This window comes from Mauremys mutica, chromosome 4 (genome assembly GCF_020497125.1).
Source record: "Mauremys mutica isolate MM-2020 ecotype Southern chromosome 4, ASM2049712v1, whole genome shotgun sequence".
Classification (NCBI taxonomy): domain Eukaryota; kingdom Metazoa; phylum Chordata; order Testudines; family Geoemydidae; genus Mauremys; species Mauremys mutica.
This window is the reverse complement of record NC_059075.1, coordinates 26,768,982-26,795,769: the sequence shown is the minus strand read 5'-3', so window position 1 is coordinate 26,795,769 and position 26,788 is coordinate 26,768,982. Positions and strand designations below refer to the sequence as shown.

At 42.2% G+C, this 26,788-nt stretch overlaps 1 protein-coding gene across 3 annotated transcripts in view; it reads left to right on the top strand.

Annotated features, from left to right (window-relative positions):
• VRK1 (VRK serine/threonine kinase 1) overlaps positions 1–26,788 on the top strand; it is a 68,312-nt gene that overhangs the window by 8,927 nt on the left and 32,597 nt on the right. Inside the window, exons 1-3 of one of the 3 annotated variants that reach the window (XM_045016350.1) lie at positions 7,642–7,785; positions 18,894–19,055; positions 20,927–20,982. In XM_045016350.1, coding sequence (XP_044872285.1) covers positions 18,899–19,055; positions 20,927–20,982 — 213 coding nt within the window. In that variant the 5' untranslated portion in view covers positions 7,642–7,785; positions 18,894–18,898. Of the gene's footprint in view, positions 1–7,641; positions 7,786–18,893; positions 19,056–20,926; positions 20,983–26,788 lie in introns of those variants that run through there. The other 2 variants (XM_045016353.1, XM_045016352.1) reach the window with 2 other exon arrangements.

The window sequence follows — 26,788 nt, the reverse complement described above, 5'->3', positions numbered from 1 at the left end:
TGTGCATCTCCATATGTGCTCCCTACAACTGGAACATCCTTTCCAGGCCAATATTCTCCCCTCTTTCAGACCTTACTTCTGTTGTCATGCCTATAAAAAACTGAGTAAACAGAAAATTCATTTACTTTTATTTATTTGGGGGGTGGGGGGGAAATCACAGAAAGTCTTGGAGCTCTTCATCTGATTTCTCAGGGACTGTCTTCCTGTGTATCTGTGGTGCACCCACCACACTTACACTGGTACTATAATATAAATAGTAAACAATAATAAGGACAATATAATAAACATAATGAAATGGATATGCATTAAAAATGAGGAGGGAGGGGTCTGATTTTACTAAAGGGAACCTCAAAGGGATTGGAAGGGAAGGTAACTGTTCTTAAAGACACTTTTTAAAACTGGGAAAGGATAAGATTCTGATTTCAGGCTGAGAAATAAGGTCTGTACTGTAAAACCCACCATGGCAAAACCATGATCGCCCGCTGACCTCAGACATGATGGTGAGATCCTTAAACAGCAGGCGGTGTGGGAGTGAGGATACCAGTGTATTTGCATAAGCTCCTACAGAGCCCAGGGCTCTGCTTGTTTGTATTAAATGAGGGTTTAAAAATAAATATACATTTTTATTCATTTTGCATTGACCCTCGTTACCTCAAGAAGTCACTATTTGATCAGTCAGTGTACCACTAAAACCAAACTCACTTCATTCAAGAGATCTGTGTCCTCTAAGCTACAAAGTACGGTACACACACAGTTTATAGATTCCTGGTTTCTTGTTTAAATAATATGTATTAAAAATACTGCTACCATTTAATAGAGAACTGTTTAGAGGTATGCTAATGGCCACAAGAAAATTTCAAACCTCCATAATGTGCTTTAATCACCAGCTGGAGATCAAAAGCCACCATGTGATTTTATACATCATGGGCAGCTTCCAGAACTGCCTTACATGGAAAGAGATCAATGGTAAAATTGGTAGATACAGCAAAGCTTTTGCAATAAAGGCGTTTTATGTATCTTGTTCAAAGCATTTAAGTGCCTTTTAGATCACCGATTGAACCATAGACATTATAAAGTGGAACCTTTTAATACCAAAATACATTTCCAGAGTAAAATTCCATTATAAGAAAAAGTGTTTCACTGCAACAGGATAGATAATAATTATTTCACATGTAATGGGATATATGAAATGTTTGATGATAAACAGAAGTTCTTTGTACCATTATAGTAAGACCCCATGTATTATTTGTGCCTGTACTATGACACATCTATTGCATATGGTATTCCATATATAAATAAAATAGTGTGTGTGTGTGTGTGTATATATATACACACACACACACATGCACTCTATAAAAACATGTCCAAACTAGGTGAGTGAAACACTTCACTTTAAGGTAGTTAAATGAAAGTAGAAAGTGTTGCTACCCATATAAACTTTGGACTGCAACCAAAGTAAACATACAAGCTCTTTAAAAATAAAAAATCACGAAAGCCCTTCAAACAGACTAGTCTTAGAAGCCTCATGTTAGTTAACATGAGTGACTAACGACTTCAAATCATCTGCCAGTTAGCATCACAAACAGGAAAAGAGAAACTTTCCAAATGGTTTTTCTTTAGGAGCTTTTCTACATCAGCATTGTGGTAATGCAGTAACGTTCTCCCTCCAGCACCCCAACCCCACTTCCCCTTTCTTTATTCACTTGCTGTATGTATCCTGGGCCATACTGACTTCAGTCACCCTAGTGTAATTCCATTCAAGTCAGTGAAGTTAGTCCCCATCTTTACATACACTCCTCCCACTTAATTTCTCCCCTGGAAGAGATTCACCTCAGTGCATGCTACACAAGCCCCGCATAGCACTTCAGCCCCAAAAAGTGTAGGGTGAATTTCACTCACTGTTTAAATACTGATTCAGAATATTTTAATGACCTGGTTAGTATTTTATTTATATCAATAGAAGTGATGTATATTTCTATTTCCCCAACCATTTTAAAATAATTTGATGTTATAATCTTTACAATTAATCATTTTATTGTTTTGTAAGGTTTTTGTAAGAAGTAAAAATGTATTTTTGTATTTTTGAAGTAGTGTACCAACAATGCTGCAGAAGAACCAAATCACAGAAAAATGGGCACTGCCCCCTGCTAATAAAAGAAAAAATAAAATAAAAATTTGACTCATTTCAAATTTATGTGAGCAAAAATTATTCAATTTTCTGCTCAATATTTTTGGAGATTGCTGGCCATTCCAACCTGTGTGTATTTAAAACGTAACAGGTCACTAAGGACTATGATTTTGGTATGACTTTAATCTAAAATTGAAGATTTATAGAATTTTCCAGGAGATTATTCTTGATTTATTGAACTGACTTATGACTCATCCATATCTTTACTCAGTTTTTTTACCTTTCATTTTCAGGAAATTAAATAATAAAATAAACATTCTGTTTTTAGCATCCATGTGCAGTTTTGCCAGGAATAATAGGCTGTGTGCCAAGTAACAAAAAGGAATTTGGATATTAATTTTTTAATGTAAATTGAGCATGAATGACTGGCTAGATTTGGAGAGACATTCCTTCTTATCAGAATATGATACATTTTTTGGATACATTGTTTTGCTATATAATCTCTCTTTTAAGCAGATCTTAAAAAGAAGCCAATTAAGAATAGCTGAAGTCAACATCAAGGCAAAACTAGCATTAGTACTAATATTGGAGCCTCATGCTACCTATCGGCAGGTAAACCCACAAAAGGAAGAAACATGCTCCCCAGTTTGATACTTGTGGGTGTAAACTGCAACATCTCCTTGGGCAAGGCATTTAGTCCTGTGTGGAAAGGGAATACATGTAGTCTTTTGGAAATCCATGCAGAACAGCAATGAGATACGATGGGTCTGATATAAAAATCTAGATGGAGGTATGGATAGAGGGAGTGATATGGAAACACTAACTTGTCCCCATGAAGGGCTCTGTCCTCTTCAGAAAAGGAATATTGCTCCTTTAATTCTGCCCCCTGTCTAACAGCAGGGCTACTGCCGGAGCCAACCTGTTGCTTGCTATGGCCCTTGCAGTCTGCCCTCCTTTTTGAGAGGAGTCACCTCTCTGGAAGGGATTCGTTACTGGTTCTACCAGCCTTCATTTTTGCATGGATTTCTGGGAAACCAGGTTCTGTGTGTATGACTGGTGTTCTTTCATTGCCTGACCCCCAGAACACTTCTCTTGACCTGGAGAGTCACAAGCTTGCAAATCTCACATAGAGAGTTTTCAGTGTTTGAAGGAGACAAAAAGTATACTGCAGAGGTACAGCTCCCCATCTGCAGATTTAGGGGCTTCCCCCCCGCCATTTTGCCTCCCTGCCCACAGCTCACCTAGCAGAGCAGGATATGTGACTCATAGGAAGGCATTTGAAAAACTCATTTAAATTGTAGTGGGATGAAGTCCTGCAGAACATTTTCAAACAGTTATAAGAGCTGTGTCTCCCTCCCTTAGCATTTGAATTTTAAACTTAATACACTTAATTTGAGCTATTAGAATGGTTTTGTGATTAGGATATAGGACTGGGAGTCAGAAAATTAGTCCTTTTCCCTGTTCTGTTGCAGATTTCTATTGTGAACTTTGGCAAATGTCCTAACTGTTCTGTGCCTCAGTTTCTGCATCTGTAAAATGGGGATAAGTGACTTATGCTTCAGCAGGACATTGAAGCTTAAGTCACTATTTATAAACTGCTTGGATAAGCTTGAGTAGGTGGTGTTAAGAGACATGAAAATTATTCATTTCCATCATTCACTTTCCTTTGAAGGAAAATATCGTTCATTAAATCCTGGGTTAAGGGCGTTAGCACTCTCACCCTAAATTTTTTTGTTAGAGTTGGATAAAAATGTTAAACTGTTGTCTAATTCCACTCCATCAATTCCATTCATCCTCCGCACAACGTTTTCAGCTTCCTCTGGCTTCTTAATCACTGGTAACAGTGTTCTTCACCTTGTAAAAACTTTAAGTTCAGATATAATCAAATGCATTTGTCTAATTTGCTAGCGGCAGCTAATGAAAGGACACGTGGGGAAATCCTTAAACATGTGGCAGGAATAACTTTGTTTTTAACTAGTTATTAATAGCATTCAGACACAATAGGACGTTGTACTGACCTATTAATATACACCTTGGATGCATCATGAGGCCTGAGGTCACTGGGCAGACTGCCTTACATACTTTTAAATTGTATACTAATGGAGCAACAAAAAGACTCTGGAGTGTCCTGTTGCTATTATACTATATTTAGGCTTGGAAGAATTAGATTTTTATTAGTAAATGTCTATTTTACCGTACATACACAAACTGAAGAAAAAATATTTCATCTAATGTTGAAATTTCAGATAGTCAAAGTAGTAAGTTCTCAAGCAGCATTTATTCTTAGTTTGCTTTAATGATGTTTACTTTGTATATTTTGTGTGTTGACAGTTTGTGTTTTAACAGTTATAAAGCTTTATAACTTTTTGAACCACGATGTCAATTGTCATTAAATTGTCTGAATCCCCCATCAATGGTCCCAACAACGGTTAACATTTAAATAAGAATATTTTCTATTTTTATTTCAAATCCATAATTTTGCATAACTGTGAAAATTTAAATAGATACATGTAAAAAGGCTTTAAAATAAACATTGATATTATGTCAGAATTATAATAAAAAAATCCATTGAATTCTGCCAAGTCTAAATATAGTATACTTTTTATTCTTTTAAAAATAAAAATTAAATTAACTCTTCAATGCTTCTTGTATACTTTCTTTTCACTGAAGAAAACAGTATAAAATGGAAAGGTGAGGAAAAAGCGTGCAGTAACTGCATTTTTCTAGCATTAACACAACTTATCATAGATATGAATGGAAGCATCATGTCCTGAAATGCAGTTTGAGTGCTCACAAGTAATCTTGAAAAGCCTGGGTCTGCATGCGCGGGTACACGGACCTGCATACATTATGCAGTGCAGACATACCCAAAGTAACAGTGCACTTATCACAAAACTCTCTGGGTGTGGATGGCAGTGTTGTGTTGTATTTGGCAGTTAAGATTCACTACAGACCCAGCTGTATCACTGTCTTCTCACAAGGCTTGCTCGCACCTCTGAGCTCTAGTTCTTCGGCCAGGATTATAATCCTATCTGATCTAAGCCATTTTAAGCATGATTCAACAACATATTAATATTTATCTTTATAGCACTGTACAGATGTCATTCTAGCATTCCTATGAGATATGTAAGAACTGTTCCCATTACAAAGATGGGGAAGGTGAGGCAGAAAAGTTAAGGGAATGGTCCCAGGTGACAGAGGATTCCAATGGAATCAGTGTCAGGAGTTACCAGCTCGCAGTCCTGTGCACAGACCATAAGACCACATGTTTCACAAGAACTTTCTCTAATTCAGTTATTCAAAAATTAGAGATGGACCAAAATTTGCATTTGGGGTGCCAACACCTTTGAATTTCAGGAGGAACAGGATTTGGGGTCACAATGCCACTCACTCAGATTGGCCCATCCACCCCTCCGTCATAACTGTAAGAATGATCTTATGGGCAAAGTGCTAGAGTGTGTAGCATCTTCTGCTTTCTTTACTTTTATTTTTCTGATTTTTTCTATGAGCTTGAGAAGCAGGTTGTAAGGTATAGAATTCAAAGCAGGGGAGGGATAGCTCAGTGGTTTGAGCATTGGCCTGCTAAACCCAGGGTTGTGAGTTCAATCCTTGAGGAGGCCACTTAGGGATCTGGGGCAAAAATTGGTCCTGCTAGTGAAGGCAGGGGGCTGGACTAGATGACCTTTCAAGGTCCCTTCCAGTTCTAGGAGATTGGTATATCTCCAATTATTCTTCTATTCTTCTTCAGTACAGGTTGTTGAAAAGCAGCAGAAATATATTATATGGGAGCAACGGAGTATGTGGGGTCAACCTAGTTTTTCAAAGGGAACAGGTATCTAGGTATTACAGGTATCTAGGTATTACAGTTTGATTGGTCTTAACACATTCTAATCTTTGTTTGGAATCCCTAAGAATGGAGCCTCTTAAGAGTACCCATCAAACCATCTCTCTCTATTTAAGGAATCATTGAGCTGACATTCCCCCCCCCCCCCCCCCCGGGGCCCTCCAAACAAAGCAGTTTCTTCCTCCCCCTCTTGGCTTTCCTTGAATTCCTATCTTCCTACTATAGTGTCTCTCCAAGTTCACAGCTTGGTAGAAGCAAGTGTGGGTGTGTTTTGATTTGTCTCTGACAACAAAAGAATGAAATGTAGTGATATCTGCTGACAACTGGATCAGAGCTGCCAGGTGATCAAGATTTGACTCCTACAAAACCAATATGCGGTGAGGAGGATAATCTGCTTTGACCCTATAAAAGGTCTGAAAGGGGGCAAACCAAATGCTTCCTTTGCAATTTATCTCTTCTGTAACTGTATCATTATTTCTGTAAAGTGATTTGACATATATAAAAAATATTGTGTAGAATTTGTATTTTTTTAACACAAACTGACTTTAAAATTGACTGAAAAGGTTCCTCAGCACAGCAAACAAATGAAATAATTTACCATAATGATTATTTTTTGTGAAATTCTTAGAGGTAGGTGTACCCCTAGAATCACAGAAACTAAAAAGACCTGTTTAGATTATCTAGTGTCCAGTTACATCATGAAATTCATCCATGTGCCACTGCAGAGCCTGGTGTTGGCATGGAAGGAGAGGAGAGTGGCTTGTATTTGGCCTTGACATAAGTTAGGGCAGCCCTGGTTGGTGGCCTAACTTGTCCTGCTGGCTAAGGCCCCAGCGGGCCTTATGGCAGCTAGGGAATAATCAGGGTGCAGTACTGCCTTGCTTCTTTCTATCTCCCCGACCATACCTGACTTGCTCTGTAATGTGTCCTGTTCTGGAGTCCAGTGGCTCTGCACCTGACGGGCAAAGACTGTATGGTGGATAATCCTTCTGGAAGCACTGGGTTCTGCTGGCACAAATGGCACAGAGCAAGCATGACTTGAGCATGTAGTTTAGCTCAGTCCTGTTTTAACATGTTTCAAGGATGGGTCTTCCACTACCTTTCACAGCCTGAAAGCGCTTCCTGTAGGAATAAGGATGGCAATGTTGCCAGCTCTTGCAGGTATTTCCTGGTATCTGGTGTGTTGTTTTTTTTTAAAGCTCTGGCTCCAGGAATCACATGACTCTCAACATTCTTCTTTAGAAAAGTTTCTAGCCCTCATTTTTCTGGAAAATCTTAACGTGACCTTTAAATGCTCGAACACCAGAGGGGGTGGGGGGAACCCTCCCATTCAGTGTTTAAAATCTCATGCTTTTAAGCCTGTCCCAGGAGCTGTGTGCGCGGTTTGGCAATTCTGCAGCTGCATCGCCCTTGGATGTATGTTCCACTTGCCTCCTGGGGTTTTACTCATTAGATGGTGGCCGACCTGCTCCGAACTGCAGCTCCTGAACACGACTCCTTTGCACGGCTGCCTTCGCGCCTCCCTGTGCGGCTCTAGGACAGCGCTGGCGGGCGCCGCCAAGCCAACAAAAACTACAACTCCCAGGGTACACCGGGCTCGGGGGTGGGGAGGGAGCGACGGTGGCCGGTGAGGTGCGCGGCCTGCCCTGTTCTCTCGTAGGCGGGCTCCGTCGGCTAGGTAGCCAATAGGCTAGGGCGATAGTGGGATGTGCGTAGCCTGGCGGGCGGGCTGCCTGAGGGCTCATGCAGTGCGGGAATTTCGGACGGGGAAGCAGGAGCGGCTGGGCCGGGCCCGGCTCCTGAGACCCTGCAGGTATTTGAAGCGGGGGCTCCGGGGAGGCGGGCTCAGCCGGCTGGAACCGGCCTCAGCCTGCCCCCCCTCCCCCCGGCGCTGGGCTCCGGCCCGGGAAAGGGGCGGGAGACGCTGCTGTGTCGAGTCCCCGCGCGGGAGAAGGGGGTTGGCCCCACTCGCTCCCCGACGAGGCTCACGCCTTCCCCGAGAGCTGCCCGGCTTCCCCACGGGCCCGTTTCCTGAAAGGTCTCGAGGTTCATCCCGGCCCCTTAACCTCGCGCGGGGCCTACCCAGCTGTGGAGCCCACAACCCCGCAGTGCCCCGCTTCTGAACCGGCCCCCCCCCCCCCCCCCCCCCCCGGTCAAGGGGCTTTTGATGGCCGTGGGGTTGGATGCGGGTAATGCTGCTGTTTGCACCAGGGTATGAGTCATGGGGCAGGGAGGCCGGGCGGGACCAGTCCAGCAGGTGCAGATAAGAGTGAAGTGTATTTCTCGTCTCTTGGGAGGGGTGTGGAGGGGAAGTGGAGAGCGGGGACCACTTGAAATCCGTCATCACTTAAGGGAATGAAGTTTCGAGAGGAAAATAAGTTTTAACCTTATAACAAATGTAGCCTTAAAATCCTGCCTAAATGAGTTAGGCTCGGGCAGGTCCATCCTATTGCCACCGGGACTGTGGAGATGAGTTGGCTCCATTTTTCTACTGTTTATAGGACTCAGCTTGCGCAGGTACAGGCTCAAACCTGTTGTCCCCATGGATTTCCAAGGAGAGCACCTCAAGGCATCCCTCATGTTCTCTATCATTCATTAGGAAATTTTGAATCTCTTCTGCTGGTGCTAAAGGTTTTTGTGCTGTTTGGAGACTGTCTTGTTCCTGATTAAGTTTCCCACATTAAAGTCATTGCTGTTTGAGACAGACTTTGAGATACCACTTACTACTTGGTGAGAATCAGCATTGACTCCCCAGGTCATAGAGTGCCCCAAATGAATATCAAAACAGCAGTCCTCCACCTCTGCAAAATCACCCCAAATACCTCAAACTTAAGGACTTCCTAGTTGTTGTGTAAGTGTCTATTGCTGGTCCAAAGATGTAGAGATTTAGGGGTTATATCTGGTCTGGCTTTTTAGACATGTTCCTAGATAATAGAAATTTATGAAGGGTTTTATCAGTCTGAGAATTGTATGGATGAAAGTCAGAAAGTTGAAGGAGATTTTAAATCTAATTGAAGTACAAAGTGTTAATTATGGCTGGAGAAGATAGTTTAAACTGGTTTAAAATTAATCCAGAATCAGGGAGGTTGCTTCTAAAAAGAACTAGACTTGTCAGGTCTGATTCATGCTGCATTGAGAGATTCAAAAATAAAATGTCTTTCCCTCTAACTACATGAAGAGGTCTGTGTCCAGTTTTCCCAAATTCTGCTGTCTTGACAAAACTTTATAAAATATTTTAAAATCCACCAATATAGGTTCACCCTGTCTAGTTTGAACATAAAATACCGAGAGGGAAGAACTTTTAAACAGCTGTAACTAAAGCAATTACTTTGCTACCAATTGATTTTTAATAACCCAAGTTAATCTGAAATGTCCGGTGTTATTCTAAACATGTAACCGAGGCTTGAAGGAGGGAAAAGACTTTCTTGCATAAATTTAGACCTTCAATTTCTACCTGTTTTGACACTGGAGATATCTGAAATGTCAGTGGCCATTTTGGTGTGTTTCTCTCTGAAATGAGCAAAATTGTGTCCATTGTTTTGAATAAAATAAACAAAAATCCCCAAACTGCAAACAGTTTAAAGTATTTAGGAATTTTAAAAAAGAAAGTGTTTTTGTGGCGAGGAGGAAGGTATTTTTTTCTTCTTTGCTGGCAGACTTGGAGAGTTCTGCTATGAGTAAGCAATATTAATGACACGCAGATTTCATGTCTAGCTGGAACTGCCTATTGACTAAAAGGTTCACAGGTCAGCAGCACTGTCCTCTCTATGCTGAAAAATAAAAAGCGATCCTATTGAGATAAACAAATCTAAAAATGACAGTTTGTAGAAAATAAGAAAAGAACCAGGAAGGAATTCAGCAGCATAGTCATTCTGAATGGCCACATACAGAAATACTTCCTTAAAATGAATTTGATTTATAATCATTTGACTTTTACTGAGAATGGCAGAAAACACAAACTGGGAAATGTCTAGTCAAGCTTATTTAAGAGTACAACAGCCGTAACTGGAATACTATTTCAGATTGCATTTATAAAGATTACTGATTGCGAGACTGAATTGCTAATTGTGTGCATACCTCAAGTATAGCATGTGGAAAAGCAGACAGTCACCTTATACTCAGTAAAGAAGTTTTGGAGAAAAGTTCAGACAAACAAACCTCTACTTCTGTTGTCATTTTTCTATTTGTTAGGAGCAAAGTCTAAACTATTCAGTCTATGCAAGTTCTGAGTAAACAGCCCTATAAAAAGATGCAACCATGTGCTTTAAAAATATTTTCCTGCCAGTAAGCAGGGTCAAATCTTTTCAGTACTTAAGAGAGAGTATATTATTTGACATCTACATAGTACCCTACATTCAAGGATTTCAAAGCAGTTTGTGAGCACCAATTCAATTAAGCATCACAATACTCCTGTGAGATAGAAAATATTTCTGTTTACTGATTGGGGTGAGGTGCGGGGAGTGGTAACACACACAGAATGGTGAAGTTATGGAGAGAGAAAGACTCTAGCATCTCCAGGCAATAGACCATCTCTCCTCTCAAAAGGTATGTCTACACTAGAATAAAAGGCCCATAGCACAGCTGTGGTTGTCTTGAGCTCACAGGGCTCAGTCAGTAGGGCTAAAAATTGCTGTATAGATGTTTGGGCCCGGGCTCTGGGACCACCACCCCTCGTGGGAGATTTCAGAAACCAAAAAAAGCTATGATGTAGGTAATTTGAAGTCTTCTAAGGCTGTACTAAATGTATGCCCTAGTGTGGTGTTAGTGTGTATTGTGCTGTTTGAATGAGAGATAAAACTGATGCTCTGTCCTTAGTATGTATTGTGCAAGAGCAATAATTTTAGTGCTGGTATTCTGGCAGACTTCTAATTTGAGTAAATTGTATTTGATTATATCTAAACACCTCCCCCCCGCAATCACTTTCATTTTGTTATTATCTTCACTTCCTGCCTTATAAATTCTGTTGGTACTATATTGTAAAATAGCTGCAGCATTCCTCTCTAGAGATGAATGATTTTTGAGCATCATTTTATAAAGCATTTTAAGATCATATGGAATGAATGTTTTTTGGTTGGTTAGTAGTATCCCAGTGAGAAGTAGATGCTTTGAAACAAGGGACATCCTCCAAATATATGACTGGAATACTACCCTCTCCATATCTAAAGTAAAAGTGTAGTGGTCTACAACATTTAACAGACCATTCATTCTTTGGGTGGCAAATTATGTACAATAACAAAAGTAGCAATAAAAGGTTGTCTTTTCCTTCCTTTTTGCTGTTTACCTTGTCTCTTCAGATTGTCTTAAAAATATTTCTTGTGGGCAGCTACAACTGCTTCCAATCCCCAAATCTTCCTGTTTTAATACTGTGTAGCTTCTGAGAAGGTACGTATCTGAACATATGATCTCAAATGTGGAAGCATGGGGAGACAGAGCTTCAGTACTTCTAGAGGACAGGTTTTCTGCAAAAGAATGCTTAGCCTTGAGCATACTGCCTTTTTAAAACTATAATTGCTTTGCACCTATGGCCTAGTGATAGCTTGACCAACTTGTGAGTAGGCATAATGCCATGCTAACAGATGGGTATGAATGTAGACAGTCAAGAAACCATGTATGAGTATCTAGTGCATTTGTTAAGGGCAGGATTCTCAGCTGGGAACAGTCAAACCTCTGTTCATTCTGAGCTTCCCTTTTTATGGTTAAGGGGATGTCGTAATTAATTCATTTATTGACTGAGTGTCTGCAGGAGTGTAACTTTTGTCCCAGCTGGATAAAGAAAACTGAGGGGAGAGGGGAGCACTTTTCACTAACCCCTCTTGTGGAGTTAGTTGAAATGTTGTTTTGTTCCCTGTAAGCAGGTTTGTCAGCAGCAGATCTAATGGTGAAGTTACCAGGGTGAAATATATCCATAACTCTCCATTAATAAAGCTGATATATATGTTGAATATAAACAGTTCAAGTTTTATCTCTGGTTGATAGCATTTTTCAAAGAATAAATCCCAAGAGAAGATGTGGCAGCACAGGTCAATATAGCATTTTCTGAAGTCAGGTATATGGTGGTGGGGAAGAAGCTGTAATTTCTGGTGTATATGGACCACTCTCTCTCAGGTAGTTCAAGGAACATTTGAATTTGTACAAATCAGATTTCTCTGCAGTTCTAAATGGAGGAAAAACTTTAACCTGAACCTGATGCTATTGTATCTCATTTAAAAAAAACCTGAAGTGTTAAGAAAAACATTTCAAGAAGACCAAGTGCAAATTATGGGTAAACTTTATTTTATAAATTTAGATGAAGTGTCTCAAAGCTGTGTCTGGATTATATAGAAAAGGTTTTATTTTACAGTAAAAGCTAGAAATATTGGAAAGCAATTCGGAGTTAAAAAAAATCTTTGCATTTTGGATACTAAAATGTTCAGATGTTATAGATGTGGGTAACAGTATTTTAGAAATACATTTTAGAGGTACCCTTCTCTTGAGGTGGTGATTTCATATTTGTTCTGCTGCTGGTGTGCTTAGATCTGCTATGACTATTCTAGTGTAGTTCTACTATCTTATAAAACTGTGCACATTTAGGAGGCTCCTGAAGAGTAGAACAATATATTATTTCTTTCGGGGGTGGGGGATGAAAGCATTTTATTGTTTAACATTTCTATTTTTCATCTAGGTGACACATTTCCAGACTGCAGACTTATTAGGTAGGGGGCACATCTCATTTGCCAGGAAGTGGTGCTGGCAGCTGGTGGGAACATGATACGTGTTGTCCTGTCCCCCAGGAGAGTGTTGCAAACTCTGGCATGGCAGGGGGCTGCTTGGGGGAAAAGCAGTGGCTATTCAGACCAGGGAGCTTCAAGGAAGGGGTGTGGTGCTTGGGGTTGCTGCTACAGTCGCATGGCCCTCTATTTCTCAAATGGGGGAGCTGGAGAGAGGGTCCCAAAAGTGCGTAGCAGCCAGGAGGGGAAGCTTATGAGTAGGGAACAGAAGTTCAGCAAGACCAAGAAAGCAAAGTACAAGGAAAAGGGGGACACTGGGGAGCCAGAGACGAAGTTGCAGAGAGGTGAGGCAGAAGGGAGCAGAAATAGGCCAATTCAAGCAATTGTTTGAAGCCTTGCTTCCCCCGCCCTCTCATTGCCCCTTCTGTGTAATCTCCACTGTGGGGTTTGCCTTTCTCTGGTCTTGCTGAGTTACCACTTACAAGCTTTTCCACTCAGTGGCATATTGTCCTAGCTTTAGTGCATATTAGGAACCTGTTCACTCCTTTTCTCCATCTCCTCCCTTTTAATTCAGTGACACATTGGGTATGTCTACACTACGGGATTATTCCGATTTTTACAGAAACCGTTTTTAAAAACAGATTGTATAAAGTCGAGTGCACGCGGCCACACTAAGCACATTAATTCGGCGGTGTGTGTCCATGTACCGAGGCTAGTGTCGATTTCCGGAGTGTTGCACTGTGGGTAGCTATCCCATAGTTCCCGCAGTCTCCCCCGCTCATTGGAATTCTGGGTTGAGATCCCAGTGCCTGATGAGGCAAAAAAACATTGTCGCGGGTGGTTCTGGGTACAGCCTCACCCCTCCCTCCGTGCAAGTAGCAGACAACCATTTCACGCCTTTTTCCCTGGGTGAACTGTGCAGACGCCATAGCACGGCAAGCATGGACCCTGCTCAGCTCAAGACAGCAATCATGGATGTTGTAAACACCTCACGCATTCTCGTGCAGTCAGTGCTGAACCAGGACCTGCAAAACCAGTCGAGGAGGAGGCGGCTACGGCAGTGCGGCGACGAGCGTGATGAGGACATGGAGACAGAATTCTCTCAAACCGTGGGCCCCTGCGCTTTGGAGATCATGCTGGTAATCGGGCAGGTTCTAGCCATTGAACGCCGATTTTGGGCCCGGGAAACAAGCACAGACTTGGGACCGCATATTATTGCAGGTGTGGGACGATTCCCAGTGGCTGCGAAACTTTCGCATGCGTAAGGGCACTTTCATGGAACTTTGTGACTTGCTTTCCCCTGCCCTGAAACGCCAGAATACCAAGATGAGAGCAGGGCTCACAGTTCAGAATCGAGTGGCGATAGCCCTCTGGAAGCTTGCAACGGCAGACAGCTACCGGTCAGTCGGGAATCAATTTGGAGTGGGCAAATCTACTGTGGGGGCTGCTGTGATGCAAGTAGCCAAAGCAATCAGTAAGCTGCTACTACGACAGGTTGTGACTCTGGGAAATGTGCAGGTCATAGTGGATGGCTTTGCTGCAATGGGATTCCCTAACTGTGGTGGGGCGATAGATGGAACCCATATCCCTATCTTGGCACCAGAGCACCAGGGCACCCAGTACATAAACCAAAAGGGGTACTTTTCCATGGTGCTGCAAGCACTGGTGGATCACAAGGGACGTTTCACCAACATCCACGTGGGATGGCCGGGAAGGGTTCATGACGCTCGCGTCTTCAGGAACACTACTCTGTTTAAACGGCTGCGGCAAGGGAATTACTTCCCAGACCAGAAATTAACAGTTGGGGATGTTGAAATGCCTGTAGTTATCCTGGGGGACCCAGCCTACCCCTTGATGCCATGGTTCATGAAGCCATACACAGGCAGCCTGGACAGTAGTCAGGAGTTGTTCAACTACAGGCTGAGCAAGTGCAGAATAGTGGTAAAATGTACATTTGGCCGTTTGTGCGCCAGCGTGCCTTTACTATTGACTCGCTCAGACCCCAGCCAAACCAACGTCCCCATTGTTATTGCTGCTTGCTGTGTGCTCCACAATCTCTGTGAGAGTAAGGGGGAGACCTTTATGGCGGGGTGGGAGGCTGAGGCAAATCACCTGGCCGCTGATTATGCGCAGCCAGACACCAGGGCGATTAGAAGAGCACACCAGGAAGCGATGCGCATCAGAGAAGCTTTGAAAACCAGTTTCATCACGGGCCAGGGTATGGTGTGACTGTTGTGTTTGTTTCTCCTTGATTGACTCATTCCCTGTAAGCCACCCACCCTCCCACTTTGATTACCGCTTGCTTCCTAAGGAAATAAAATCACTCTCATTTAAAAATTATGTATTCTTTATTAATTAATTATAAAAAGAGGGCGAGAACTGACAAGGTAGCCCAGGTCGGGTTTGGGAGGAGGATAGGAGGGAAGGAAAAGGCCACTAACAAAATTTCAAAATAATGACAGCCTTTTGGTTGGGCTGCCCACTGGGGTGGAATGGGCGGGTGCATGGAACCTCCCCCCACGCGTTCTTAGTTGTCTGGTGGGTGAGGAGGCTAAGCAACATGGTGAGGGGGGAGAGCGGTTATACAGGGGCTGCAGCGGCACTCTGTGATCGTGCTGCCGTTCCTGAAGCTCCACCATATGCCGGAGCATGTCTGTTTGATCATGCAGCAGCCCCAGAGTTGCATCCCGACACTTCAGATCTTCTTGCCACCACCTCTCATCTCGAGCCTCTCTCCTCTCCTCACGTTGGTCCCTCCTGTCCTCATGGTCACTGGCATCTTTCCTGTACTTTGATACCACGTCCTTCCACTCATTCAGATGAGCTCTTTCATTGCGGGTCACTTCCATGATTTCTGAGAATATTTCATCTCGCGTCTTTTTTTTCCGCCGCCTTATCTGAGATAGCCTTCGGGATGGAGGAGGGAGACTTGAAAAATTTGCAGCTGCAGGAGGGAGGGAAAAAAGGGAGAGACGTATTTAAAAAGATACATTTTAGAGAACAATGGTCATACTCTTTCACGGTGAACAACACTATTCACCTTACATAGCACATGTGATCTCACTACAAGGTCGCATTTTGCATCTTAATATTGAGAGCCTGCGGCTTTGGTGTTAGAGATCACAGATGTAGGTCCGGGCATCAGAATTTGGCTTGCATGCGGCCATGGTAAACCATTGTCTTTTGGCTTCTGCAGCCTTCATGTATCCAGCGCCCTCCTTTCCCAAATAGCAAGCAAAGCCCTTTAGTGCTGTTTCTTTCCTGTTAACGTGCAGCACCAGAACCGCCCCCATCCAATTCTCTGGGATGATCGCTTTACCCCTCCCCCCACCGCATGGCTGGTAGCAGGGAAGATCCCAGCTAGCCAAATGCGAAAAAGCTCAGCGCCAATCACACCCCCTCACCTCCCCCCCCGCTTGGCTAAATGCAGAGAAGGATTTCTTTTAAGCCACAGGCAAACAACCCAACCATCTCTGTCCCCTTAATTAAATTCCTGAATTTCAACCAGGTTACCATGAACGATATCACTCTCCTAAGGATAGCACAGCGAGATAAAGAACGGATGTTGCTTGAATGCCAGCAAACACCGGGACCATACGCAGCTAGGCTTTGTCATGCAGTGATACCAGATTACTTGCTACATGCGTGGTGTGGTCAAGTGTCCTACCATGGAGGACAGAATAAGGGTGCCCTGCGCAGAAACTTTCTGCAAAGGCTTTTGGAGTACCTCCAGGAGAGCTTCATGGAGATGTCCCTGGAGGATTTCCACTCCATCCCCAGACATGTTAACAGACTTTTCCAGTAACTTTACTGGCCGCGAATGCATCCCAAGTCCTCAGGGCAAATTAATCATTAAAAAACGCTTGCTTTTAAACCATGTTTTATATTTACCAAGGTACACTCACCAGAGGTCCCTTCCATGGCTTCATTGTCTGGGATAGTGGCTTGGGAGGGCTGGGAGGTAATTCCATCAGGGTGAGAAAAAGCTCCTGGCTGTTGGGGAGACCGGAGTGCTGTGTGCTCTCTGCAAGCTCATCCTCCTCTTCCTCCTCATCTTCCCCGTCCGCAGAATCCTCAGGCATGGCTGAGATTACCACCCCCACCTCGGAATCCACGGACGGGGTGGGATAGTGGTGGCGGACCCCCCTAGAATTGCATGCAGCTCAGCGTAGAAGCGGCATGTTTTCGGCCCTGCCCCGGACCTTCCGTTTGCTTCTTTTGTTTTCTGGTAGGCTTGTCTGAGCTCCTTAACTTTCACACGGCACTGTACTGAGTCCCTGGTGTGGCCTCTCTGCATCATGGCCTTGGAAATTTTTTCAAATGTTTTTTCATTTTGTCTTTTGGAACGGAGTTCTGTTAGCACGGAATCCTCTCCTCATACAGCGATCAGATCCAGTACCTCCCGTGCAGTCCATGCTGGAGCTCTTTTTCGATTCTCAGGAGACTGCATTGTTACCTGTGCTGATGAGCTCTGCATGGTCACATGTGCTGGTGAGCTCTCCACGCTGGCCAAACAGGAAATGAAATTCAAAAGTTCGCGGGGCTTTTCCTGTCTGCCTGGTCAGTGCATCCGAGTTCAGATGGCTTTCCAGAGCGATCACAATGGTGCACTGTGGGATACCGCTCGGAGGCCAATACCATCGAATTGCGGCCACACTAACCCTAATCTGACATGGCAATACTGATTTGAGCGCTACTCCCCTCGTCGGGGAGGAGTACAGAAATCGGTTTTAAGAGCCCTTTATATCGATATAAAGGGCTTCGTTGTGTGGACGGGTGCAGGGTTAAATCAGTTTAATGCTGCTAAATTCGGTATAAACGCGTAGTGTAGACCAGGCCCTAGTTTGAATTGCAATCAGTATCCGTCTGCAGAGGCCCACCAGATGAGTTCTGGAGAAGGGCAATAGGTGGCAGTTACTCCCAATTTGCTGATCATCTTCAAAGTTGTAAACTTCCACTTCGTGGCAAACAGTATATGGCTCCTACATCATGGGAATAGTCAGGAACTGTGATTACATAGACGAAATACAAATAATTATTCTGCTGTCCAGGAACCTCACAAATTGAGCATTGTTAGGATTAGAAGACCCAAGGCTAACTGTACTTTTAAAAAAAGTAAGCTCTGTGTATGCTTATATGGTTTTCTTTTTCATAGGGAACAGACAAAGATCAAGTTCTGTGTAAAACAAATTAAGAGGGCCTTTCACATGAAAGATGTATATGCATTCCTTGACACATCATATCCAAACAATCTAGATAGAAAGAATTGATTCAGTGAAAATTTGGTTCTTGTCCCAGTGTTGGAAAACCCAAAGGGGCTTATTGTCTAGTGAAGATCAGTCATTCTGGAGGGTGACATGTTTATTTGACTGTGAAAAAGCCATTAAGTTATTTAGTTTCAAAGTGTTCTCTTCCCAAGCTGGAATTTGAAGGTCAAGAGGCAAAAATAAGATTTATGTTCAGAACCTTGAAACTGGAGGTTATTTATTGCATTGTTGAGGTTTCTGGATTATTTTAAATGCTGTCCTGGGATACAGTAAATTCACTGTTGCATTTTTGTTACATACATATTTGTGGGAGAACATTCTACGACTACTTGAATGGTTCTTGCAGGTGTTTGATCTTTTTGTGGCATCATGCCAATCACAAACTTAACTACTGCAAACATGGTTAAAGAGAAAGTTGAGAGTTCTTTTTTAGATATATCTAGCTTCAGGACTCCAGTTATTAAAGACATGGACTGTATGAAAATTTGTAAATTTAACAGGCTTGATAAAGCTTCTTGTATCACAGCTAAATATATTTTTCATATTGTAAGATCATAATTAATTATCAAATGGAATAGATTCTGTAATTCTCCAGTATGTATTAAATTATGCAAAGCCTTCTAATACAAAATCTTTTGTTCTGAAGCTTCCTTTTTTACTTTTTATCAGATTTTTCTTATAATCAGCTGAGAAGTTTGGTTTTTTTTTTTCTGATCCCTGAAGAAATATACATTGCTTTTCACCTAGGATTCATGCCAACAGGATTACCTTGCACATTTCTTACAAAGTATTTTTGTAGTAACAATTTGGCAATTTAAACAACCTATGGTTGCCGTGTGGAAGTCTGTCATGAGCAAAAGAGACCATAAAAAACTGGCATGTGGAGTAGAATAAGGATGCAAAAGAAAATCTGCGCAGTTTATAACCCTGGCATTTACTTCTTATAGTGAAAATGCCATATATAAAGAAGACGTCTGGAAAAAGAGGTCCTGTGAAGAGGAAGCTTGCGGAAGAGTTTGCTCCTGGAGAAGTGTTAACAGACACATCAAAAAAAGAGTGGAAGTTAGGCATGCCTATAGGGCAAGGTGGCTTTGGATGCCTATATCTTGGTAAGTTTGTGACCCAAACTACAACTTCTTAAAATGAGGGTCTTTAAGGTCCCACCCTCCCCAATAAATTGGGGACCCTATTGTCTTCAAATTAACAACAGTTTGGTTAGAGCTGCCGTTTAGTGTTTTTCTTGCAGAATTGAGAAATGTAGGTAGAAAATAGTTATTAAAGGCATTGAAGATATAGTCCTCCATATGCTGTATTTGGAAGCCCCTCTTGGTTCTTACTCTAACCCCAACTACTTCATATGACAGATCATATTTTTTCTTAGCTGAAGTGACATTCTTTATTCCCATATAAATCATCCATTTCTTTATAATATCCCTCAAATGTTTGTAGACAGATTTCATAATTCCCTCTTTCTCATATTTAATTAGTTTATTATCTTAAAGGTCATTTATGCACTTTTAATTTAAATTTAGTACTTGTGAGAGAGGCCAAATTGTTGGTGTGGCCACCAGCACTTTAGGCATCCTCCCTACACTGCCTTGCCATGGTATTTCAACTCTGACTTTGGAGGACCTACCTGTAGAGGTGAGAGGATCGCTCAGTCTCCATGCTAATTTGATCTTTGCTCTCTGTTTTGATGGTATTATTTGTCATGAGGATACTGGGCACCTACATTCTAAACTGAGACTATTGACTCATTTGATACAGGATGCTGACCAGACAACAGATGACAGCTTTCCATTTCCTCTCTGCTGGGTTGCATTTGAACTGACATGGTCAAGTGCTTGATATTTTACATAACCAATTCCCTGCAATATCTATCAAGTCCAAGAATTTCACTGTCAGAGTGTCATTACATTTCATTTTGTAGTGCTGTCTGTTTGTTGAGTGTGAGAAAACGTGTAAAAAATAATATGGCACCTAATCTTTAAATGTATCTGTTTTCTGAATAAATGGGCAGTGTGAAGGTGGTCCTATTATAGCTATCATTCTACACACCAGTGTTGAGGGGATGAAACTTTAGATGAACATTCTAGCCAAAGGCCCTTTTGACTATGTGGTGCCTTCACTGTGTGACAAGATGTCCTCCCTCTCCTTGGAATTTATGTGGCGTGATTGCATTGAATTATGTGGCATGCAGTCACTTATTGATTACAAAATCATTTGGTAAGCCATAGTGCTCCTAAAATGAACTGGCAACAGTAGGAGGGGATTAAGCATTGTATTGAAAGAAGGTAGCTACCAAGTGGGGTTTCTAGTCTTGCCATGGTGGTCCTCCACTGCTGCATGTTTTTGCCCATTCAACTTGTAATCCTACCAGAGGTGGAACTCTGCTCATGTTATACACTTGTGCATGTTAGTAGTTGTCTTTTCAGGAAAGACTAACCTTGCTCTCGCTCAGAGAGTGCTTAAGCCCCTTCTCCCACTGGTACAGATGTGTGCCCCAGCTCCCTGAGTAGCTGGTATTTTAAAACTGCCTGCCATAGAATCCCCTATTAACACATCTCCTGTGACGTTTCTAAAATGGCAGTCAGACAAGCTGAGAGCTGAAAGATAGAAAAATATTTTTTGGATATATAGGGTATCTTCGTAAAAAGGTAAAAATAATGGCTTCCCGTGCGTAAGCCACACTGTAAATTAGGCCTTACCTTTAAGTCATTTGAGAAGGTACTATTGAATGGCAAGGGGGTGGGGGACTCCTTTATCATTTAGTAAATGTCCCCAGTGGGAGAAATCAAGACCGGAAATTTAACTTGGTTTTCTGCACAATTCTGACACCAAGCTACTGAACAATTTATTTTCATGTTAATATTTAATTACTTTATAGAGTAGCTAACCAAATGACATAACAAGTAGTAGTTGTATGTGTTTTACGATAGTTGCCTCTCATTCTACTGATGAACGCTTCATATTTTAACAGCTGATGTTAATTCTTCAAAATCGGTTGGCAGCGATGCACCCTATGTTATAAAAGTGGTAAGAGAAATTTTGAATCTATTTATTTCAAGATATCAAATGGCTTCTCTAGTATTGCATGTATAACATGAAACATCCCCTCAGCTAGAATTAATACAGTCATATAGTGTGAGCTTCATTAATGTATGTTTAATAATAATTAAAAGCCCCAGTGAGGATCAAGACCCCATTGTGCTAGCTACTGTACAAACATGTAAGACACGATCCCTGTCCCAAACAGTTTACATGCTAAACACACAAAGTGATATATGAAGAGAGGAAAAGAGAAACAATCACATTTGTGCTGTAGGGAGATTAGAGAAGGCTAGGTTTCTGTAACAAGAAGAGACATTAGAATCTTAACTAGAGTTTTGGCTGTCTGGACAGAAAAGTTGGAATTGCAAATATTGGTTAGGAAGGAGTGGTAAGATCTGAACACAGCCTGGGTGTATGGGACAGTTGATGAGAGGGAATTGAAAATGACCTGGAGGTTATGGTTTGGAATGACACTCAGAACGATGGTGTTATTAAAAGTGACAGAAAGGAGGGAGAAATGAGTATTGCAGAGGGAAGATCAGAAATTTAGTTTTGGCTATGTTAAATTTAAGTTAATGGAAAGACATCAAGAGAGGCTGAGACATGAGTCTAGATGAAAGACCACAGATCAGAATTGGAAAGGCAGATCTGAGAGTCACCAGCACAAAGTTGATGCAGTGACCCAGATAATGCAGCTTAATTCTTTACTTTACACCACTCAGGCAGCACAAACTGGATTAAATGTCTGTAAATGGCTATTGAAGAACTTCCTTCTGGTGTAAGACTGATATAGGCAGTTCCTGTGCCAGTTAGCCTCTTCCTTCTCCTGGTGGCAGGAGTAGACTGGGTAAAGGCCAGGGAAATAGCAGAGCACAGCTTTGCTACACCAATTCTCCACTAGGAATTTTATGGCGGGTGTAAATTAGAGTGGCCCCATGACTGCACCGACTAATGTTAGGGCAAAACTGATGCTGACTTTAACTGACTCCCTTATGGGTCCCTACCCTGTGCCAAGATGGAACTCAGACATAGGAGAACTGAGCCTAGTATGAGCATATGACAACAAAACACCTTAGTTTAAATACTGAAGTTTAAGTGTAAGCTTTGTTGAATCAGAAAGTTGTTGCCACTTAGTTTTTTACCTGGTGGGAAGGTAAAAGAAGTAGTATACATTTAAATATGTTTGTTGTAATTGCTTGCACTAGAGAAAATAGGCTATATATTAGTTAATGATAATACATTCATGCAACTATTGGCCAAACTTTGTAATAATATGTATTGCATTTTAACTTTTTTCCAGTTTAACATGTTCTTTTCCCAACCTTGTTGATATGTAGGTTACATTTGATTACTTTGAATGTGGTCCTTAATTTGGGTTCTGACTTTGAAAAGTAGCTCCAGGAACCACTTGAGAAATTGGGAACATAGTAATGGGCATACTAGATCAGACCAGTGGCCCATTTGGTCAAATATCTTGTCCCTGGCAATGGTCAGGACCAGATGCTTCAGAGAAAAGTGCATGACCTTTTATTGGAAAATTGTGCAGTAACTTGTAAGTATGGACTTTTGTTCCCCAGTCTAGCTCTGAAGCATGAGGGTTTATATCATGCTTTTTCCTCTATCTGCTCATTTGTTCAGCAGCAGTGAAATCTACTGTACTAATAGTTGGCCCTCTGTGAAAAATATAAATGTTATAGTAGATTTTTATTCCAGTTTAAAGATCCAATTAATTTAGGATAAAACAATCTGCTGTGCTCAGTGCATCACTTTGGAAACTGACAGTGTCACATCATATGAACTATAAAATATACTTATTTTTTGACAATTGGTGGTGAGGCTGTTGTTGGAAACGATCATTTGCTGCGAAGTGACATTTTGCCTGATAAGAAATAGAAGGTATTGTAACAGATTTTTTTTGTTCTGTAATAGTGGAATTGCCTTTTTACTGCGTTTTGTAGTACCTCTATTGCTAAGCTTCCTGAAAGTTAATTCATCTCCTTTTATTCCTGTCTATGTATTCAGGATGTCTTTGCACCAGTATGAAGTGCTCTGCACCCCAGTTGTTTTGTACTGCTGTTTTCTTCTCTACGTGTTAAGCAGTTAGTGCTCTTCTTTCTGCTCTCCCAGTCCATACATTTTGATTTCCTCTTCAACAGATATTTGTCATACCTACGTGAATGACCCATGACTTGTTGCTTCCCCTCTCAACTGGGATGCAACTTCTAATAAGGGTCTGTTTTTGATACCCTGAGAGCCAAGTTAACTCACAGCAGAGATAGAGGTTAATAGCTGAAGGATTATTAATGTTCAGTAGTTAAACAAAATGTTTGTTTACCCAGCAATGTTCTTCAAATGGTTAGACTATTAAAGTGGGATAGAAATTGACTTAGTCTTCTGGTATAGAGTTCTTACGGTTTTGGTATCTAATCGGTATAAAATGAATAATTGTAAAGTTTTTCACAGTTTTTTTTCTAATGAAGAAATGCTTCTGAAAGTATGAATTTTCAGATGTCTCTGGGCAAACGTGGGTGCAAATTTATTTAATGACATTGCTTATCTTTTCTAGATGGGACAATTTAATTCTTAAAATACTGTTAAAGAAAAGAGAGGCAGATATGTCTTGAGTTTTGACATATACAATGTAATGGCAGAGAGTGGTATTTTCTCTAGTCAAATTTTAGTTTCAATTTCTTAAAGCTTGGGCATGAACTTCTAGAGTACATCATGTTTGAAATCTAAGTATTTTATAAGGTGCCAATCACTGTGGTATTGAACATTGTTATCATAATACATAATCATAATACAGCATCATGAATGGGGAACTGTGGCCAATGGGAGCTGCGGGGGCAGTGCTTGCAGGCAGGAGCAGCATGGGGAGCCACGTCCTCGCCCCTTCCCAGGGCCATAGGGGCGTGCTGGCCGCTTCTGGGAGTGACGTGGGGCTGGGCAGCAGGGAGCCTGCCTTAGCCTCACTGCGCTGCCTGAGGTAAGTGCCACCTGGTGGGAGCCTGCACTCCAGCCCTGAGCCACCTCCCGGAGCCAGCACCCCATATCCTCTCCTGCACCCCAAGCCCCTGCCCCAGCCTTGAACCCCCTCCCAGAGCCAGCCTCCCATACCCCCTTTTGCACCTTGAACCCTTCCCACACCCCAACCCTGAGCCCCCGCCTAGAGCCAGCCCCCCCATACCTCCTTCTGCACCCTGAACCCTCTCCTGTGCCCCAGCTCTGAGGCCCTTCCTGGAGCCAGCCCCCGTACCCCCTCCTGCAACCCGACACACTGCCCCTGCCCAGAGCCCCCTCCTGTGCCCACACCCACTCCTGTACCCCGACACACTGCCCCAGGCCGGAGCCCTTTCCTGCACCCAAACTCTCTCCCAGACTTTGCACCCCTCACCCCCTCCTGCACCTCTGCCCCAGGATCAGCCCGGAGCCCCCTCCCACACTCAGAACCCCTCTGCCACAGCCCGCATCCCCTCCCCCAACCCCCTGCCACAGCCCGATGAAAGTGAGTGAGGGTGGGGAAGAGCAAGTGACAGACGGAGTGGGGGGATGGAATGAGCGGGGCGGGGCCTCGGGGAAGGGGCAGGGTAGATTCTGGGTTGCACTGAAATTAAAAAAGTGATCTTGTGTGCAAAAAGGTTGGAGACCACTGTTTAGAATTAACTTTATTATGGAGGCATTAGTTGCAGCTCCATAGTTAAGGCTGAATTCAGTTTTACACTTAAAGCATGAATCAACCCCTGTTTTGGAAAAAACAAAACAAAACAAACTATGCTCAGCAAATTCATGGCACTTACTCTATGTACAGAATATATTTTCTGAGAATTTATAGGTAAATCTGTTGGTTTGGGTTAAAATGAATTTTAAAATGTGTGCTTTTAAAGAATTTAGCATCAGTCAGCCTTTTTTGTTCCAAATGATCTTAGTAACAGAATAAGACTCTTCAAGCTTTCTATATAGTTGCAGTTAATTTAAATCTTGTACATAGGCTATATTTGAAGAAATTGTTATAATTAAGGTTAATTTTTGTATTATGATTGTATAGGCAAATATGTGGTCAGGTCAGCAGCTCAGGTGAGTGGGCTGTTGCGATAGCCTAGATAAATCAACCAATCACCACCTTTTTTCTACAGCAAATTTGCATGTCACAATTCTGTTGGTTATAATGAGTGTGATATAAAGAATACTGGATGAGTGCCAGAGTTCTCAGTGGTAGATTACTTGGCCCAACTGTCCTTGCCCTTTAAAGGTTCCACCTGCTAGCCTGGGTATCAGTACTTGGAAGGCTACCCATAGCACTGCTGCCTTGGCTCTACTGTAAACCAGGACAGTACTCCTGGGGGAACAGAGTTAAGGACCCTTTGAGCAACCTTGAAAGTGCAGGAGTATTAGGACTTGGGAACTGGACTACTCTTGTCCCATTCTTCACATGATGATCTTCTTAATAGTGCTCTAAATCAATAAATAGTTGCAAATTAAGGGTCTGATGAAATTCATCCTAGGGTACTTAAGGAGCTAGCAGAAGCAATCTCAAAATTGCTAGCAATTATCTTGAAGCACTCATGGAGAATGGGTGAGGTCCTGGAGGACTGGAGAAGGCCAAACATAGTATCTATCTTTAAAAAGGGGAAACAAAGAGGACCTCAGAAATTGTAGACCAATCAGCCTAACTTCAGTACCCAAATAGATACTGGACTAAATTATTAATCAATTTGTAAGTATCTAAAGGCATATCTAGTGGGGACCCATAAGGGCCCATCCTGGGTCGAGTACTATTCAGTATTTTCATTAATGACTTGGATAATGGAGTGGAGAGTGTGCTTAAAAATCTGTGGATGACACCAAAGTGGCAGGGGCTGCAAGCACTTTGGAGGACAGGATTAGCATTTAAAATGACATTGACAAATTGGAGAATTGATCTGAATTCAACAAGCTAAAGTTCAGGTTTAAGAACAAATTGAACAGATATCTCTCAGGGATGGTCTAGGTCTACTTGGTCCTGTCTCAGTGCAGGGGCTAGACTAGATGACTTTTTGAAGTCCTTGCTAGCCCTGAATATATGGAGATATACCTATCTTATAGAACTGGAAGGGACCTTGAAAGGTCATCAAGTCCCGTCCCCTGCCTTCACTAGCAGGACAAAGTACTGTCCCTCACAGTCCCATCCCTATCCCTAGCCCTATCCCTAAATGGCCCCCTCAAGGATTGAACTCACAACCCTGGGTTTAGCAGGCCAATGCTCAAACCACTGAAGTATCCCTCCCCCCATGTCCCTACATGTCTGATTCTGTTATCTGCTTTGCGCTGCTCTGGTGATGCAAAGCAGCTGTAAACCCGGGTTAACTGGCCAGTGCACTCTGGTTATTTGCCCTTTTCTGGTGTACCATTGAATCTGCCCTTAAAAGTTACAATTATAATGATTTAAGATTCATACCACATATCTTCAAGTCATTGATAATATCATACGGTAACATTCTCTTTGGTTTTCTTGCTTAGTTTTCATGTATGAAATGTGTAATAATTATGAACAAAGGAAAAAATCTACATTGAAATGGAGTTAGGGTTGAGTGTGTGTATCATAATCTAAGGGTAAAACACATTGCATGTAGGCATACCTGAGCTACATGTGTTCGAGCTAGCTTGTTAACAATTGCAGTGTAGTTGCAGCAGCATGGGCTAACCATCCGAGTATATTCCCAGGATCCTGGGCGGGATTGTACTTGGGTAGCTAGCTTGTGCCACTGCCTGTGCTGCCACAGCTACACTGCTGTTTTTGTGAGCTAGCTTGGGT